This window comes from Monodelphis domestica, chromosome 3 (genome assembly GCF_027887165.1).
Source record: "Monodelphis domestica isolate mMonDom1 chromosome 3, mMonDom1.pri, whole genome shotgun sequence".
NCBI classification, from domain to species: domain Eukaryota; kingdom Metazoa; phylum Chordata; class Mammalia; order Didelphimorphia; family Didelphidae; genus Monodelphis; species Monodelphis domestica.
Genome location: NC_077229.1, coordinates 194,335,794 through 194,354,358, shown reverse-complemented (window position 1 = coordinate 194,354,358; position 18,565 = coordinate 194,335,794). Strand labels below are relative to the sequence as shown.

Below are 18,565 nucleotides of genomic sequence, written 5' to 3'. Positions count from 1 at the left end.
CCTTTTAGCATAAATGTTACAATAAATGTTCAATCAAAAGTTCAGTCCAATCAATCACATCCAAAGTTCATTCTTGATCTTCTTGATGAAGTGTAGGTTTTCGGCATCTTTCTGCAACAGTTCATTCTCTGGATATAAAAGTTTCAAGCTTCTTTCTTGAAGATCTTTTCTCGAACAAAATCAAAATCTTTGAATTTTTTTATAACAGTAAAATCTTAAACAAAATTCTTGGATTTTTATAAAAATACAATCTCAAACAAAAAAAAATTCAAAAATTCTTAGATTTTAAATTAAAATACAATCCCCCCTGAAGTAAGTATTTAAAAAAAAAATCAAGTTTAGCTCAGAATGCAATGTTCAGTTATGGGGGTGTATGTGTCAATTATCAAAAGAATAGAAAAATAATCAAAAACGTAAGAAAAATTCAAAATAGACCTTGTATAGGTCCAGTTTAAAGTAATTTCTATCCCACAAGTATGTAGGACAGAATGCAGTAATATTTCACTTAGCCATTTGTAGCCAAGACTACAGGAAGTTGCCATAATATAAGAAGAAAAGAATTAGAATTCTATTTTGATGGGGAAATGTCATTCCCTTGTCTGATTTTTTCCTCAGGGATATAGGGAGCCAGCATGATAGTCAAGCTTTGCTTGTGTGCTCTATTGGCACTATTCAGGTTTAGTCTGTGCTCCTTGTTTTTATCCCTTTTCCTGGAATCAGACACAAACATTAATCACAGTCCTATAATATTTTATCAATAAATGGCAGGTTCCCATAGTTTAAAGCTTTTAGGCATATATTGATATTATAGCAAGAGTATATATATTAAAAAAATCAGCATCCATTTGTCTATGGATTATTATCTCCAATTCATATGATAAGATAGAGTCACAATTCATATGATAAGATAGAGTTAATCAGTCTCAGCAGAAGATGCTTTCTTCACATGTGAGCAGTGAATCCAAGAGTCTCTTTCTCCAATCTTTATAGATGTTGGAGTAGTTAATAATATTTGGAATGGTCCTTCCCAGGAAGGTTCAGTTGCTCCAGTTCGCTTGAAATTCTTGATATAAACTTTATCTCCTGGGTTCAGGTCATGCAGAGAAAAGTCTAATGGTCCAGCTTGTACTGCAGCTCCGGATTCATGAAGTTCACGTAGTTTGTGCTGTAACTCCTGTATATAGGAAGCAATAGTAATATCTCCCCCTAATAGCGATGTATAAGCCAGGGAGAAAGGCTTAGCCTGTATAGGCGGATGTCCAAAAAGCATCTCAAACGGTGAAATATGTAAGTCTCCTCTAGGCCTGCTTCTAAGATAAAATAGGGCCAGAGGGAGAATTTCAGGCCATTTTAAATGGGTCTCAGTGCATAATTTGCCAATCATAGTCTTAAGTTCTTTATTCATCCTCTCCACTTGGCCTGAGCTCTGGAGGTGATATGGAACATGGAATTTTGGAGTTATCCCCAAGCAAGAATATATTTGATTTAAGACAGAATCGGTAAAATGACTCCCTCTATCGGAGTCAATACGTGCTGGTAGGCCAAAACGAGGAATAATTTCTTTTAAAAGTATCTTTGCAACAAAATCTGCTGTGGCTCGGGTTGTAGGAAATGCTTCCGGCCATCTGGTTAGTTGATCTACAATTACTAGACAAAATTTATAACGTCCAGCCTTTGGCATTGTTATGAAATCTATCTGTAGATGTTCAAAAGGTGTGTAAGCCAGAGGACGTCCCCCAAAGGCTTTTCCACGATATGCATGTTGGTTATATGCCTGGCAAATAGGGCAGGCTGAACATACTTTAGAGGCTACAGTAGTTATACCAGGGGCTATCCATACTCTCTTGAGAGAGTCCACGATGCCCTGGGTGCCAAAATGACCATTTTTATGAATAGATTGGCAAATTTGGTTATAGAAACTTCTAGGGAGCAGGGGTTTTCCTTCAGGTGACACCCATACTCCATTAATTTGTTTTGCTTTAAATTTTTGTTTCCATTTTTCCACTTCCTTTTCATTATAGGAGAGTGATAAATTTAAATTATCAGTGGTTGTTAATGTTAAAATTAATCCAGGTCCTTCTATGGCTGCTAGTTTTGCAGCTACATCTGCTCGGTCATTTCCTCTAGAGACAGGGTCAGAGCCACCTGTATGGGCAGAGCAATGAACTACAGCTAGGGCTTTAGGCAGTTTGAGAGCAGAAAGAACTTCATTAATAATTTCTGCATTAGCTATGGATTTTCCAGCTGAGGTTAAAAATCCTCTTTGGAGCCATAGCATCCCGACTGAGTGACAAATGCCGAAAGCATATCTAGAATCCGTATAAATTGTTGCCTTTTTATCCTTGGCAATTATACAAGCTTGTTTTAGAGCTATGAGTTCTGCTCCTTGAGCGCTAATGTTAGAAGGTAGTGAAGCTGACCATTCAGTGGCAAATTCTGAGACTACGGCAGCTCCAGTATAACGTATGCCATCCCTCATAAAAGAGGACCCATCGGTAAATAAAATCAGATCTGCATTGTCTAAGGGAGTGTCCAAGAGATTATCTCGAGGCTTTTCTGCCATGGACACTAATGTTTCACAGTTATGTAGTGGTTCTCCTGAAGTAGGTAAATCTGGAAGCAAGGTGGCAGGGTTAAGAGTTGAACAGCGTTTCAAGGTAATATTTTCACTATTTAATAAGGTTATTTCATACCTTGTAATTCTCTGATCCGAGAATGCCTGTGTTCTATGTTTTACCAATAATGCTTCAATCTCATGTGGGCACATTATTGTTAATGGACATCCCAATACTAAATCAACAGTTTTTGTTACTAGTAAGGCTGTAGCAGCTACTCCTCTAAGGCATGGTGGTGCTCCTGCTGCTACTGGGTCTAGTTGGGCAGAATAATAAGCAATTGGGCGCTGAGAAGGTCCCAAAGTCTGAGTTAACACACCAGAGGCTACTCCTCTTCGCTCATGCACATATAAAGTAAATGGCTTGTTGTAATCTGGGATGCCTAGAGCAGGGGCAGACATGATAGCCTTTTTCAGATCTGTTAGAGCTGACAAGTGTTCAGGCTCTAATTTGAGGGGTTCAGGAACCGAATCCTTTGTTAATGCTATAAGGGGTTTAGTGATTTCCCCATAGCAAGGAATCCATTGTCTACAAAACCCTGTTGCTCCTAAAATTGCTCTCAGCTGTTTCTTAGTGGTAGGAGCACTCAATTTTTGAATGTTCTCAATTCGTTTTGGAGAAATATAACGAGCACCCGCAGTCCAGATGAATCCCAAATATTCTACTTTTTGGAGACACCATTGAACTTTATCCTTAGAGATTTTATGTCCTCTTTTGTGCAATTCCAAAAGAAGGTGTTTGCTATCTTCTTGACATGTTTCTGCATCTGTTGAAGCCAAGAGTAGATCATCTACATATTTGATTAATTTGCTATTTTTAAATGTTATATTGTCTGTGTCTTGGCTCAAAATTTGCTCAAATAAGCTCGGACTTTCGACATAACCCTGTGGCAGCCGACACCAGGTATATTGTGAGCCCTTCCAGGTGAAAGCAAAAATATGCCTGGAGTTTTCATGTATTGGTATGGAAAAGAAAGCTGAACACAAGTCTACTACTGTAAAGTATGTAGCTGTGCTAGGAATAGATGAAATAATAGAATGTATGTTAGAAACTATGGAGTGTCTCTTTATAACGTGATTATTCACTGCCCTTAGATCCTATATAAATCTATAGATGTGTTTGCCATCGGGTCCTTTTTTTGGTTTTTTAATTGGCAGGATGGGCGTGTTGTATTCAGATTTGCAAGGGATTATTATTCCCTGTTCTATTAATGAGTTAATAACTGGTGTAATACCCTCAATTGCCTCCTTTGAGAGGGGATACTGAGGGATAGAAGGAGGTGGGCTAGATTTAGTTTTTATCTGCACAGAACAGCAGATTTAAGTAAGCCTACATCAGAAGAAGATGTGGCCCAAAGAGACTCCGGTATATCTTTAGGTATTTCAAAAATGGAAGGTTCTTTTGCCTCCTGGTTTTCAGAGAGAAGTACAGGGAGTAAATTTAAAGATTCCTCTGGTACTTCTAATGATAATGAGCCATCTGGGGAGCAGGTTATTGTGGCTCTGAGTTTGCATAGAAGGTCCCTCCCCAGCAAATTTAAAGGGGAGTCAGGCATCAAAAGGAAGGAGTGTTGTACCTCTAGGGGTCCTACAGACACCATTCTAGGAGGAAGTCTTTTAACTCTTTGGGTTATTCCTGATACTCCCATTACATTCTCTGAGCCAATAGAATATCATTGTAAATCAGGTGTTCTCTTTAATACAGACCAGGAAGCTCCGGTGTCTAATAGACAATCATAATAGGTGTTACCCACTTTTAAGGTAACATGGGGTTCATTAGTATGGGGAGGGCAGTGGATAGGGACAACGGGTAGTAGGACATCAGGGTCTGGGAAATCAAAGGTTGTATCCTCTGATTCCTGTGCCCCAGCCCCCGGGCACCATAATTGTGTTTGGGATATTCCTTGGGCACCCCCCTGAAGGGCACCTCTCTGAGGGTCATTAGTACCTCGAGTAATTTTTGGACGAGCGCCATTTCTCATATATTGTTGAGTATTATCATTAAAATTTTCTTCAATTTGAGCATTGTCATTAAATTCCCAATTCCTATTTCTATAATTCTGGTTTCTAAAGTTCTTATTTCTATATTCATTATAGTTATTTCCATAGTCATTATTATAATTTCTAGAATTCTGGTTTCTATAACCATTATCATAATTTCTATAGTTATTATTTCTAAAACCATTATTAAACTGTGTATTCCTTCCAAACATCTTAAGAAAGGTTCTACATTCCATCATTTTGTGGCCCTTCTTCTCACAGAAGTGGCAAGTAATGGATTGATAATTGGATTTCTGGAGAGGGGCAATTGTCGTTGGTTCATTATCATGCCCACTTTCTAATTTAGTTATCCTATCTATTACACATCTCATTTTTTTCTTCATTTCCTCCATGTCATCATTATTTTCTTTCTCCTTTTCTTCGTTTCCCTTAAAAACATATATAGCTGTTTTTCGCAATTCTTCAAGGTCCATATCTGACCATCTTGGGCATTGTGTTTTAAAATAATTTTTAATTACTTTGCAAGAATTGTTTACAAAGATTCTTCTAACTTGTCTTAAACTATTCTCTTTATTTAAGTCCCAATCTAAGTATCTGTCCCCAAACTCGATAATTCTGTCCATAAATCTGGAGGGTGTTTCGTTTTCCTTTTGCTTAATTTTTTCCAGTTCCATCCACTTATCTGTACTGTCCGCACATTCCTTCATGGCCGTGAGGATGGCCTCTCTACAACGGTATAGTTGTAGATAGTCCTCAGGATTATTATAGTCCCATTCGGGATCCTGAGATGGCCAATGTGCTGCATTACGCCCCCGGGTTTTGTTGACATGAGCAATTATTTTATTTTTTTCACGTTCACTTAAAAAAGCCTGTAGTAAGCTCTCAACGTCCTTGTAAGACGGATTATACTGAAAAAATATGTCTCCCATCTTTTTTGTTACTAGAAAAGGATCTTGTTCATATGTGGGGATATTTCGTGTAAATTCATTTATTTCTTGGGGAGTAAATGGTATCCTATGTCTTAAAGTCACCACATCCCCATTTCGTCCTATTTCAGGTACTTCTCTTAGAGGAAACAGGCCTCTAGTTGAATTTTGCACCTGTGGGTCAGTTTGACAAGGACAGGTTTCTCTAGGAGGACAAGATCTCCCTTGCATTGGAATTTGGTTTTCTGTAGGAGAAGGAACATGAGAAGCTGGGATTGCAGGGGAAGGGTTTTGGGGATTAAATTCAGACAAGATTTGCACTACACGAGAGAAGCAGTCTGTTAACTGGGCTATAGGGAAGGTGTTTTCCATCTCTATTTCAGGGAAGGAAATTTCCTCATTCAAAGGTTCAGAAACAGGTCTGTTTCTGGTAGAGTGGGTGTTTGCCCATTGATCCTGTAAGAAACATTTTAGATCTTCTAATTGGGCTTGCATTTTATCCTCAATTTTTCCTATTTTATCTTCCATATCTCCCATTTTATCCTCAATATTTCCTATTCTATTCTCAATATTTCCTATTTTATCTTCAAGTTTTTCTATTTTATTCTCAATATTTCCTATTTTATCCTCAATTTTTTCTATTGTATCCTCAATTTTTTCTATTTTATCCTCAATTTTTTCTATTTTATCCTCAATATTTTCTATTTTATCCTCAATATTTTCTATTTTATCCTCATTTTTTTCTATTTTATCCTCAACATTTTCTATTTTATCCTCAATATTTTCTATTTTATCCTCATTTTGTTTTATTTTATCCTCATTTTGTTTTATTTTATCCTCATTTTGTTTTATTTTATCCTCAATATTTTTTATTTTTTCATCTCTAAATATAGTATTGAGGAGTACAAAAATGACAGTACCTATTAATATAAAAATTTGGAGGTATCCTTCATTCCTCAATGCCCCTACTTCTTCAGCTGCCATATAATTGTCAAAGAATGTAGTACTCATTTTTATATGTATATTTTGTAATTTCACAAAACACGTGGGGAGCAGGGCAAAGCAACAAACTTTCCACAGGGTTTTTTTTTTCTAATCCAGGAAGTTGTTCCTTAAGGGAAAGGATATTTAGAAACAGTTCTTCCAGCCAGGACTTTAGAGTCCTGTTGCTGAGATTTAAAACAGCTGTTTTCTGTCTATCAGAGTCACACAGCTGGGAAGTATCTGAGGTCCGATTTGAACCCAGGACCTTCTGTCTCTAGGCCTGGCTCTCAATCCGCTGAGCTACCCAGCTGTCCCTTAAGATTAAAGGGAAGAAAAAGAAAAAAACTGCTGATTCCAATTTAACTTAAGGAGAAAAGAGAAAAAGTTTTTTATACTCACGTGTTCTAGCAGCTGTGTCTTTAAGCCAAGTTTTTTGTTAAAAAGAAAAAGGACTAAGTGGTGAGACGGTATAGTAAAAAGGCAAGGAATTTCAAAAGTTTTATTGAGAGGATTCTTTAGACTCCCGTGTGGTCAGCCACAATGTTACAAGGGAATCACTTTAAAAGACTGATATATATTAATTTAAGGTCGCCAAGGAATCAGCTATGTAATTCCTAAATGAAAAACTCAAGTCAGCCGTCAGCCTTTTTTGGAGTTTAATTACAATAGGAGCAAGAAAGGAATTAGAGATATATATAGAGAGAGAAAGGGGAGAGAAGGGAATAGGGCTTAAATACCCCTTCTGTTTAGGCTGGGCCAAAAGGCCCAAGCCCTTAGATAGCTGGGGCAAAGAAAAGAGATCAGTCCCTATTACTCACGTGTCCAAAATGGAGGAACAGTCTCAGAGGCCCCCACCTTCAGCTTCCTTCAGAGCAAGCTTCCTCAGAGCCCAGGAACCACACCGACCAAAAACTCCATCCACCACCTCGAGTCTCCAGACCCTCCTATCTTTAAGGACCCCATCCAAGTTGCCTCCCCTCAGTCCTCACATCTACCAATCACTCTTCATCAATTTCCCTGTCAATGGAGGCTCTCGCTTAACCCAGGACCGCCCAGAGGTTTCTGGCTTTTGCACATGTCTGTTGAAGGTCATATTTTTCAAATGATTAAATCTTTACTCCTTTGTTACAGCCCTTTCTAAATCCTGTTAACTTGAGTATCGTAGAGATTGGAATAATTAAATTTTGATCTAGGCTGCAGCCCTTACTCAATCCTATTAGGACTGAATAGGGTGGAGATTTATTCCAAGTGTCTCCATTGTATCAATTCTAAAATCAATCAAGACTCAAAGAAATTCCTGTTCTATGCTTAAGCATAGGTCAAAGTCCTTTCCATTGTTCAGCAAAGGGTTTCTGTCCTAAAGTAATCTTAAGAAGGGAAGAGAAGGAACCTCCCATGCCAATGGAGTTCCCATTCCAATAGACTATCAGTAAGAAATTTTCCAAGTATGAAATATCCCAATGGTGAAATTTTCAACAATTATAAGTCTAAGGAAATTTGAGGTTTACAGTACTCATACATACATGTATATATAATCATAGTGATCATATATTGAGCATATAGTACTTTTTACATGTTCATATAGCTCCTTCCAACTGATTTATCTACCCATGTTTCTCTGGGCATTTGGTTTAAATTTCAAAGTTCCTTTCCATTTCTAGTCTTTTAGTCAGAAATTCTAGAAATCCTCTGCTCAAATAGAAACAGATCCCTGGTCAAAATCACATTGACTTAGGAAACTATAAATTAACATGATCTATGTTGTATTTTTATTTATTTTGCTAAACTTTTCCCAATTATGTTTTAATGTAGTTCAGAGGGCCAAGTTTGACATCTCTTCCCTTTGCCATTAAAAGTCCTTTTCCCCTGCAAGATTTACTCAGCTTTGTGGGGTTAGTTATTGTTGGTTGTGTCAGGAATGTCAAAATCCCTAAATTAAACCCCCAAGCCACCCCCTTGCTAATGCCTTCTAAATTCTCATGGTTTCCAGGCTAAGACCTACCTGAGCATATCTCATCCAATTAAGACAGGTCGTGAATTTGACATAACAACATTCCTTTGTCCTAATACCCTGAGTTCAAACTTTCCTGCTATCAGTCTGTTAGTCAAAACCATTTGAATGGCTTCTGAAATTGAGCACACTTGCACCTGTAGGAATCACATCCAACCAATGAAGCTCTGGATGAGAATAGACTCATTGCTGGGCAAACTCTGTCTTGTCACAAGCAAACTTTGCCATTGTTACTATACCTTACCTTCTTGTTCTTTGACATCATAACTGTATGTCTCAAGCCTTAACTTCATTGTCTTGGGCTTAGACCTAAACCAAATCTCAGCATGCTATGTCTAACTTCCCCTCCTCCAACAGAACAAAGAAGGGTTGTTTTTTTTTTTTTTTGCTTATTACCTTTTTTGTAAGCACTCTATTATTCTATTTTCTAGACTTTAACAGTTTTCCTATCTCTTTAGCCAAGGTGTCTCATTTTTAGGAAAAGCTGCCCAGTATTGTGACAATATTCTAACTATATAATTCCTTATTACTTGAACTGCTTCTTTCTGAAGTTTTACAATACTTTTTTCTTTTGGGGTATCCTTCAGAGAGTAATCAATGGAATCTTTCTGTCTTTTCTCCTGGTTCTAATAGATCTGGGAAGTTTTCATTTATAATTTCTTAAAATATGACATCAAGGCTTTAAAAAAACAACATGATTTTCATGGAGTCTGTAATTCTTATATCTTTTAGTAATTTTTATTATCAAATACCTTATATTTTTCTATTTTAAAAATCTTTTGATGTTATTCTAATATTTCTTGGCTCAAGGGGTAATTATCATCTGTTTGTCCTCCCCTAATTTTAGAGCATTCATTGTAAATTTTACCATCTTCATTCTAAGCTACATATTCCCCTCCAGTCCTTTCCTCTAAAGCTTTTGTTTCATTTTCATTCAAATTTTTCATTTTGTTTCATTTCCATGTTTCATCTTCAGTCAAATCTCAGTTTCATTCAATTTTTTCTGACTACTTGTAGTTGTTGCTGAGTTATTTGCTCTTTCTTTTGAGAGATATTTAGATTTACAATAATTTTTTTACGCTGATTGGTGTTTTCTTTGATTTATTACTGTCTCTAAGCGTAATTCCTGAATTCAGGTTTTGTTCCATAACAAGGCTATTCATTCCCTTGCTTAGCTTTTTTTTGGGGGGGGGAGGGGAGAGAAGGAGTCAGCCTGCTTGATCTTAACCTGGGTCCTCAGGGTTTCTGAAATAACATCTGGCCCTTGGATTTAGGTATACCCCTAGATCTTTAATGTTCAGAAAGCTGCATTTCTGGACAAAGTATGAGGGACTTCAGAGTCTCTGGGTCTCAGGTATTCTGGTCTAAGCCCTTCCAACACTAAGACACACTTATTCTGACTGGTTCCAAGTTCCTTGATGTGGGGCTTTCAGAGCATTCTGGATCTTTCTCACTATCTTAGGGCTTTTTCAGTGGAGTCCTTAAATCTGTTGCCCACAGACACAGAGCCTTTCAGACTACATATATCTATAGTTTTGTCAAATACAAAAAAAAAATAGTGAGATTAATTGCTCATAGCTGAGCAATTAATTAAAATTAAAAATCCCCCAAAATATAATATCCCAATTAATTTATATATTCATTGCCAAAAAACCAAACTATTAGTATTAGAGAGAAAAATAATAGCTGAAGTCATATGAAGGAACAAAAGGTCAAGATTTTACACAAAAAAGAAGAGTGGAAAGGAAAGAGGGCTGGCAGGTCTATCCCACTATTTGGTACTAGTTAAAAAATAGGAAAATAGATTGGTGGAACAGATTGCCACTGTTGTCAAGGCTTTCTGCCTTCACTATGACTGACACCTGCATCCTGCCATCACAGAATATGTATCTATGGGCATTTGGAATGAATGTATCTGTCGTTCTAAAGAGTTTTACGAATTTTCAGTGTTCCCCTCTTATTGAGCATCCCCTAGGGGGCTGCCTGCCATGTCCACTCTTTGTCATGTTTCTGAAAGGGATGGGGAGTGATCAGCAAAAAGTTAGAGAAGAAATGCTCTCTGAGCTGGCATTTTAAAAGCCTCGGACAACTGAAGAAGAGGGAGTCTGAATATAGTGTCTCCACTAAAATGTGAGCTCTTTGAGGGCGGGCAAAAAGAATAATTGTGTATTTCCTGGTATCTTAGCGCTTACTGCCTGGCACATACAGGAAGTGATTATTAAATGCCGGCTGACAGTCGGAGGGATATGGAGGAATTGTGGGAATGGGGAGGAGATGTCCTTGACTTGAGCACAAATTTTCATTGGAACAAATGCTTTAAAGCCCAATGTTCACAAACTCTGAACAAACTCCAAGCTCACCAGATAAATAAATAATCCTGTACAGGGAAGGAGAGGTCTTAGATAACGACGCACACGCTTTCACTCTCATACTCACTTCCTCTCCGCGAGCCAGGACTGACAACAACTTTATAAGCACCAGAGCGCTAGACATCACCCGGCTGCTGCAAGGGATTTTTGCACCAAATTCCTCCCCATCCATTTCCTTCTAAAATACTATCTAAGCAGTCGAAGCGCCCCCAGCCCCGGGGGTCTGGCCCTATCCAAGTTCCGTTTCACGGTCCGCAGTGAGGCCTGCGGCCACGGGTCGAAGACCATCTCCAAGGTAGCTGCCCGCAGCCAAGGAGCCCGGGGCTCTGTGGAATACCTCTCCAGTTTCATCTCGGTTTACCCCACCCTGCCCAATCCCCAGCAGTCTCGAGGGCGTAGAGGGGGCAGCAGGAGGCGGAGGAGGAGGAGCCCCGAGGGTAAGTGAAATTATTCCGTGCCGCTTTTCCGCTCTCCGGGCTTTCTCGGAGGCTGCCTCTGCTTCCAGGCTGGACGGCATGATCTCGGCTATATCTCAGCTTGCGCGCTGGCGGCCGCCTATTCCGGGGAGTCTCTGGAAGAGGTAAGCTTCGGGAGAAGTCCCTGCCCCAGACCCGGAGTCCTCTTTACATACCCTTTGCCCTCGTCCCCTACCTTTGGAGGACGTGTAACCCTGGTTAAAGGGCCGGGTGTGTGTGTGTGTGTGTGTGCAAAAGCCGGAAGGTGAATTCCTAGGGAGACACTTCATAATCCGGCTGACACAGGCTCCCGCTGATCTCGGAGTCACCACCCTTTCTCGCGTTTGCCATCCCATCTTTTAGAGGTGTTTTGGCAGGTAGTACCCACGATTTACTCATCCTAGATCTGGCGAATGCGGGGGTAAATCTGTACTCCTTTCCAGTCCTCTCCTCCACCCTCCTTTATCCTTCCTGCTCACTGATTTTCTCTTTCATCCTTTCTTCCTCTTCCCTCGCCTTCTTATCCTCTTCTTTCCGCCCCCTCTTTCTTTTTACTTTCTCAAACTCTTTGTTTTCACTCCTTTTCCTCTCACTCGCTCTTCCTCCCCCCCCCTTCCCCCTTCTTACAGTTCTTTAAGGCTTACAAAGCACTTATCCAGCATTAACTCATTTGACTCTCAATTAGAGACCGTTCCAATATTATTCATCCCCATTTTACAGACTGGTTCAGAGTAGTTGTGTCTTCTCTAGTATCTGGGTACAGATCAGATCCAAGTTAAGGAACTTTGATGTCTGCTCAGCTTTACTTGTTTGTTTTCTTTTCGCCTCAAATCAGATGTTGTATGAACACAGGCTGTTCACCTTAGTTCTAATTACAAAATTTCTGACTTGTAGTAACTCTCAAAAATTTTTTTTTCTTTTTTTAAGGGGGGGGGGTAAGGATGGAAAGGGTCAGGTGTATTTTGTTTTATTTTTTAAACGAAAAACACTTACTTTCTGTCATAGAATTGGTATGGGTAGAAGAGTGGTCAGGGCAAGGCAAGGGGGTTATGTGATTTGTCCAGGGTCACACAGCTGGGAAGTATCAAAGGTCACACTTGAACCTAGGACCTCTGATCTCTAGGCCTGACTCTCAATCCACTGAGCTACCCAGCTGCCCCTCCCACCAAGACATCTTTCTACCCCAGTACAACATATTCTTGTTCAGGTACAGATTTGACTAGATGGCTTCTGAGATCCCCTTTCAACCCTGAAATTCTGTTACAGACAAGTTATGCAACCCCAGGTGAGACATTGAACTCCTCTGGGCTTTGGTTTCTTCCATAAAATTCTTTCTCTATTCTTTCCAGTCCTTTGCTCCAGTTTTTAGAGAAGAGGTAGCCTTCCTCTTGCTAACACCAACCCCTTAATTTACACCCATAAACTCATCCCCTCCTTTCTTTGAGATGTCGCCCTTCTATTTATCTCCTTTCTTTAATCATCAGTTTCTATCACCTGGCTCCTTCCCTGATGCTTGTACACTCATATTTCCTAAGTTTAAAAAAAAGACTCAAATTATTGTGTTTTCCCTCTCATATAGTCAAACTCCTAGGAAAAAAGCACTACATTTGTTATCTATTTCCTCCTATCACACTCACCTCTCAATTCTTTTCCATCTGGATTCATTCAGATCTCATCATTCAAATGAAATTATTCTTTGAGAAGTTACCAATGCTTTCTTAATTTCTAAATCCAATGGTGGGTTGTTGTTTTTTTTTGTCAGATTTTACCTTTCTGTAACTTTTGACATTGTTGACTACTTCCCTTCCTGAATAACTTCACCTCCCTGAGTTTTTGTGACACCACTCTTTCCCAATTCTCCCTCTACCAATTTATTTGACCATTCCTTCTCATTTCACTTTGTTTGAACATTATTCATGCTTTTAGTTCACCATGTATGGACACATGCAGGGACTCTGTCTTGGAACTACTTCTCTTCTACCTTCATACTTTCTTGATGATCTTATCAGCTCTCATATGTTCAACTGCTTCTCAAATCTATATTTGTCTCTTATTTCTCTCCTGCGCTTCATATCTCTATCTCCAAATGCCTATAATAAATATTTCCACTTGAATGTCCTGTAGGCACTTCAATCTCAACATGTTCAAAACAGAACAGAAAAAGGCATTACCCAAATCCAATCTTTGTCCTAATCTCCTTGCTTCTATTAAATTTTTTTAAAATTAAAAACCCTTACCTTCTGTATCAATACTGTGTATTGGTTCTTGATTCTAAGACAGAAGAGCAATAAGGCTAAGTAGTGTGGCTTAAATGACAGCTTTCCCCTTGCCTTTTGAGAGCACCACCATCCTTGAAGGTTTTCAGGTATGAAAACAGTCATCCTAAATGATTTACTTTCTGTTGTCTTCCATCATATAACCAGTTGCTGAGTTTTAGCAATTCTCTTTCTGCATTATCTCTGCTTCCTACTCAAACAGCCACCACCCTACTTGTCCACATAATTTCTCACCTGGATTATTATTATTATTATTATTATCATCAAAGCAGCCTCCCAATAATATTCCCCTCTCCAATTCATACTCTACCCAGCTGCCAAATAAATATTCTTTTTTTTCATTTTTTTTACATTTTATTTTTTTTTAAATATATTTTATTTGATCATTTCCAAGCATTATTCGTTAAAGACATAGATCATTTTCTTTTCCTCCCCCCCCCACCTCCCATAGCCAACGCGTAAGTCCACTGGGCATTAGATGTTTTCTTGCAAATAAATATTCTTAAAGCACAAACTCAACAGTGCTACTCCTCTTTTCAAGAAGTTTCCCTTTTGTCTCTAACTTTAAAAATGTCAGACTCCTCTGTTTAATATGTAAAATCAGCAAAGATGGTAGAATAGAAGGTTCCAGTACAGCTCAGATTTCCCTCACATTTTATTCTAACCAAGATCTAGGAGGAACACTGGGCCAAATAATGATTGGAAAATACAAGGAAAAACCACAAGTCACGTTTCTAGTTCAAATCTACAGAGGAAGACAGTTAAAGACTTGTAGATATTGAGAAGGGGGTCCAGCCTGGAAAACAGTCCAGCCCAGGAACTAAACTAGGGCTTTTTTGGTGTCAAGGAATAGACATGGATTCAAACCAGCAGGATGGGGCTTGACATTCTGTCCCTACAGGGAGAAGGAACAGAAGCCAGCCAGTAATTGGGCTGCTCCAGCTTCAGAGAGAAGATGCAGATCCAGCTTGGACTGACCTGCAGCAGGAGTAGGACAGAGTTGAATAGCTAATCTATGGCATGGATTCAGCTCAAAGTTGCATCTGAGGTCTGCAGTTGAGTAACCAAGGCAGGGAATTGACAAAGAAGATAGCAATCAGTCTTATTTTTTTTAACTTTTTTTTTTTTTACATTTTAAGTTCCAAGTTGTCTTCCCCCCTCTCAACTCCACATTAAAGAAGGCCAATATTTGATATAGCTATATAGGTGGGCCTATACAATACATACTTCTATGGATCAATTCTTTCTCTAGAGGTGGTTAGCATTTTCTTTCAAAAGTCCTTTTAGTTGATTTGAGTAATCACATTACTTAGAATAACTTAGTTATTCACAATTATTCTTTTAATAATATTGCTGTTGCTATATACAATGTTCTCTTGGTTTTTGTTTCACTCTGTATTATTTCATACAATAATTTTCCATGTTTTTCCAAAATCAACCTACTCCTCATTTCTTGCAGCACAGGTACCACAGTTTATTCAGCCATTCTTCATTGGATGGTCACCCTGCCATTTCCAGTTCTTTGTCACTACATAAAAAACTGCTATAAATATTTTAGAACATATAGGTTCTCTCTTTCTCCTTGATCATGTTGGGAAACAGACCTAAAAGTTGTATTGCTGGGTCAAAGGGTAGATACAATCTTATAACTCTTTGGGTATAATTCCAAATTGCCTTGCAAAATGGCTGGACCAGTTCCTAATGCCACAATTGATATATTAGTGTCTCAATTTTTCCACATCCCTTCCAGAATTTGTTATTTTCCACTTCTATCATTTTTGCCAATCTGTTAGATATGAGATGATACCTCCCAGCAGTTTTAATTTGCATTCCTTTATAGTGATTTAGAGAATTTTTCATACAACTATCTATAGCTTTTTATTTCTTCTGAAAACTGCCTGTTCATATCCTTTGAGCATTTATCAACTGCAAAATGACTCCTTTTTATAAATTTGATTCAGTTCTACCTTTATCTGAGAAATTGGTTATAAAAAATTTCCCCCAATTTTCTGCTTTCCTTCTAATCTTGGCTACATTGGTTTTGTTTGTATAAGCCCTTTTTAATCCATTTTACATCCCACAATACTCCCTTTCTCTTGTATATTCATACATTTTTTAATCCGTAAATATGATAGGTAATATGTGACCATGCTCTTTTTTTCTTAATTTAAATTTATTTATTACATTAAAATACCCAGTTAACTCCCTTCCTTCTCTCCCTCCATTGAAGAAGGAAGGCATCATTTGACAAAAAGATATTTGTATATATGAAACTATGCCTTATTTATTTCTGTTTATCAGTCCTTTTTCTGGAGGTAAACACAAATCATTCTTCTAACAATATATCTATTGCTGTTTATAATATTCTCTTGGCTCTGCTTCTTGCACTCTTCATAATTTCATGTCTTTCCATGTTTTTTTTTTTAATTAACCTGCTTGTCATTTCTTACAGTGCAGTAGTATTCCATCACAATGTTATGCCACGACTTCTTTAGCCATTCCACAATTGATGACACCTTTGATTTCTAGTTCTTTACTACCACAAAGATAGCTGTTATAAATATTTTATAACATAGAGATTCTTTTCTTTTTCCCCTAATCACACTAGGAAATAAACTTAATAGTGGTATTGCTGGGCAAAAAGTATACATGGTTTCCTAACTCTTTGGACATAACTATAGACTTGTTCTCCAAAGTAGTTGAATCAGTTCATAATTCTACAAACAATATATTAGTGTCCCTTCCGATATTTGTCATTCTTCCCTTTCATCATTTTAACCAGTCTGATAAGTGGGATATCTCAGAATTGTTTTGATTTGCATTTCTCTAATCAAGAATGATTTGGAACATTTTTTATATAATTATATATAGCTTTGATTTCTTCATCCATATGTTCATATCTTTTGACCATTATCAACTGGGGAATGGTTTATATTTTTATATATTTTACAAATTTCTCTATATTTTAAATATTAAATGCCTCTATTTAAGAAACTGATAAATTTCCCCCAACTTACTGCTTTTCTTCTAATATTGGCTACATTTGTTTTATTTGTACCAAAATTTTAATTTAATCAAAATTATCCATTTTACATCTCATAGTGCTTTCTATCTCTTTATTCATAAATTCTTCTACCCATAAATCTAATAAGTAATATGTTCCCTATTCTGCTTTTCATATGATATTTTCCTTTATGCCTAGATCATGAATCCATTTTGACCTTATCTTAGTAAATGATGTAAGATATTGACCTATAACTGGTCTCTGCCAGACTTACTTTCCAGTTTTCTCAGCAGTTTTTATCAGATAATGATTCTTATTCCAAAAGCTTAGATCTTTGAGTTAATCAAATATGAGGTTAATATATAATCGTTTACTACTGTATATTGTATACTTATTCTGTTCTACTGGTTTGCCATTTTGTTTCTTTGCCAGTACCAATTAGTTTTGATAATTAGTACCTTATAATTATAGTTTAAGATCTGTTACTACTATACCTCCTTCCTTTATATTTTTTCATTAATTCCTTTGATATTCTTGACCTAATATTCTTCCAAATGAATTTTATTATTTGTTCTGTTAATAAAATGATTGACTTTAGTAGTTTAATTAGAATGACACTGAATGAATAGATTAGATAGAATTGTCATTGGATTGGCCTATCCATGAACAATTAACATTTCTCCACTTATTTTAAAAATGACCTTATTTTGTATAAGAAGTATTTTATTTTTATGCTCATATTATTCCTGGGTTTGTCTTGGCAGGCATACTCGCATGTATTTTATATGGTCTACAGTTATTCTAAATGAAGTATCTCTTGCTCTTTCTCCTTTGTTGGTAATATATAGAAATGCCAATGATTTATGCAAGTTTATTTTAGGTCCCACTACTTTACTAAAATTATTATTTCAACTAGTTTTTTAGTTGAACGTCTAGGATTTTCTAAGTATGCCATCAAATTGTCTGCAAAGAGAGAGAGTTTTATTTCCTCATTGCCTATTCTGATTCCTTTGATTTTTTTTCTTTTCTGACAGCAGTTGCTATCATTTCTAAATACAATATGTAATAATATTGGTGATAATGGGCATCCCAGTTTCTTTCACTCCTGATCTTATTGGGAAGACTTCTAGCTTATCCCCATTACAGATGCTTGCTGGTGGTTTTAGTTGGATGCTTCTTATCATTTTAAGGAAAAATCCATTTATAACTATGCTTTCAAGTGTTTTTAATAGGAATGAGTATTATATTTTGTTAAAAGCTCTTTCTGCAACCATTGATATAATCTTAATTTATTTTGATTTTGTTATTGACATAATCAATTATGTTAATAGTTTTCCTTATATCAAACCAGCTCTGTATTCCTGGTATAAATCTCGCTTGGTCAGTCTCACTTGATCAGAATGTATAATTTTTGTGATATATTGTTATAGCCTCCTAACTAGTGTTTTATTTAGTATTTTTGCATTAATATTCATTAGTAAAATTGGTTTATAATTTTTAATCTCTGTTTTTGCTCTTCCTTTACTAGCAATTACCAGTAGGAGGAATCTTTTAGCTCCACAGTAAGCCAAAAGATTCTGAATGTTGACAGATTATTTTTACAGACAAAAGGGAGAACATCCAAAATCTAGACAGCAACAGCATCATAGATGGGGAAAGCAATATATGATTGACTGAAAATATGGAATTCAGGCCTAGCAACAACCCCTCCTTCCATCTTGTTGCTAAAGAAAACTCATTGGTGGTATCCATCTACATGGCTAGTTTGTGTCACAGTGATAACAGACCAGGCTTGATTGAAGGACAGTTAGTTTTACAGAGTTAATAGACCAGATTCCCTGGCATCCACCTGTATCCTTCAAGGATAACAGATTTCCTTGACACAAGAATAGAACAATGAATTAACAATAAAACTGAACTTCTGA

The 18,565-nt window shown here is 37.2% G+C and overlaps 1 protein-coding gene across 5 annotated transcripts in view; it reads left to right on the top strand.

Moving 5' to 3' along the window:
- ECI2 (enoyl-CoA delta isomerase 2) overlaps positions 1-18,565 on the top strand; it is a 132,032-nt gene that overhangs the window by 75,489 nt on the left and 37,978 nt on the right. For 2 of the 5 annotated variants that reach the window (XM_056823375.1, XM_056823376.1), the window contains exon 1: positions 11,354-11,485. The exons of 1 other annotated variant lie outside the window; for it this stretch is intronic. In XM_056823375.1, the coding sequence (XP_056679353.1) occupies positions 11,421-11,485 (65 nt within the window). In that variant the 5' untranslated portion in view covers positions 11,354-11,420. Of the gene's footprint in view, positions 1-10,956; positions 11,486-18,565 lie in introns of those variants that run through there. 2 more of the 5 variants (XM_001368045.5, XM_007488022.3) reach the window with 2 other exon arrangements.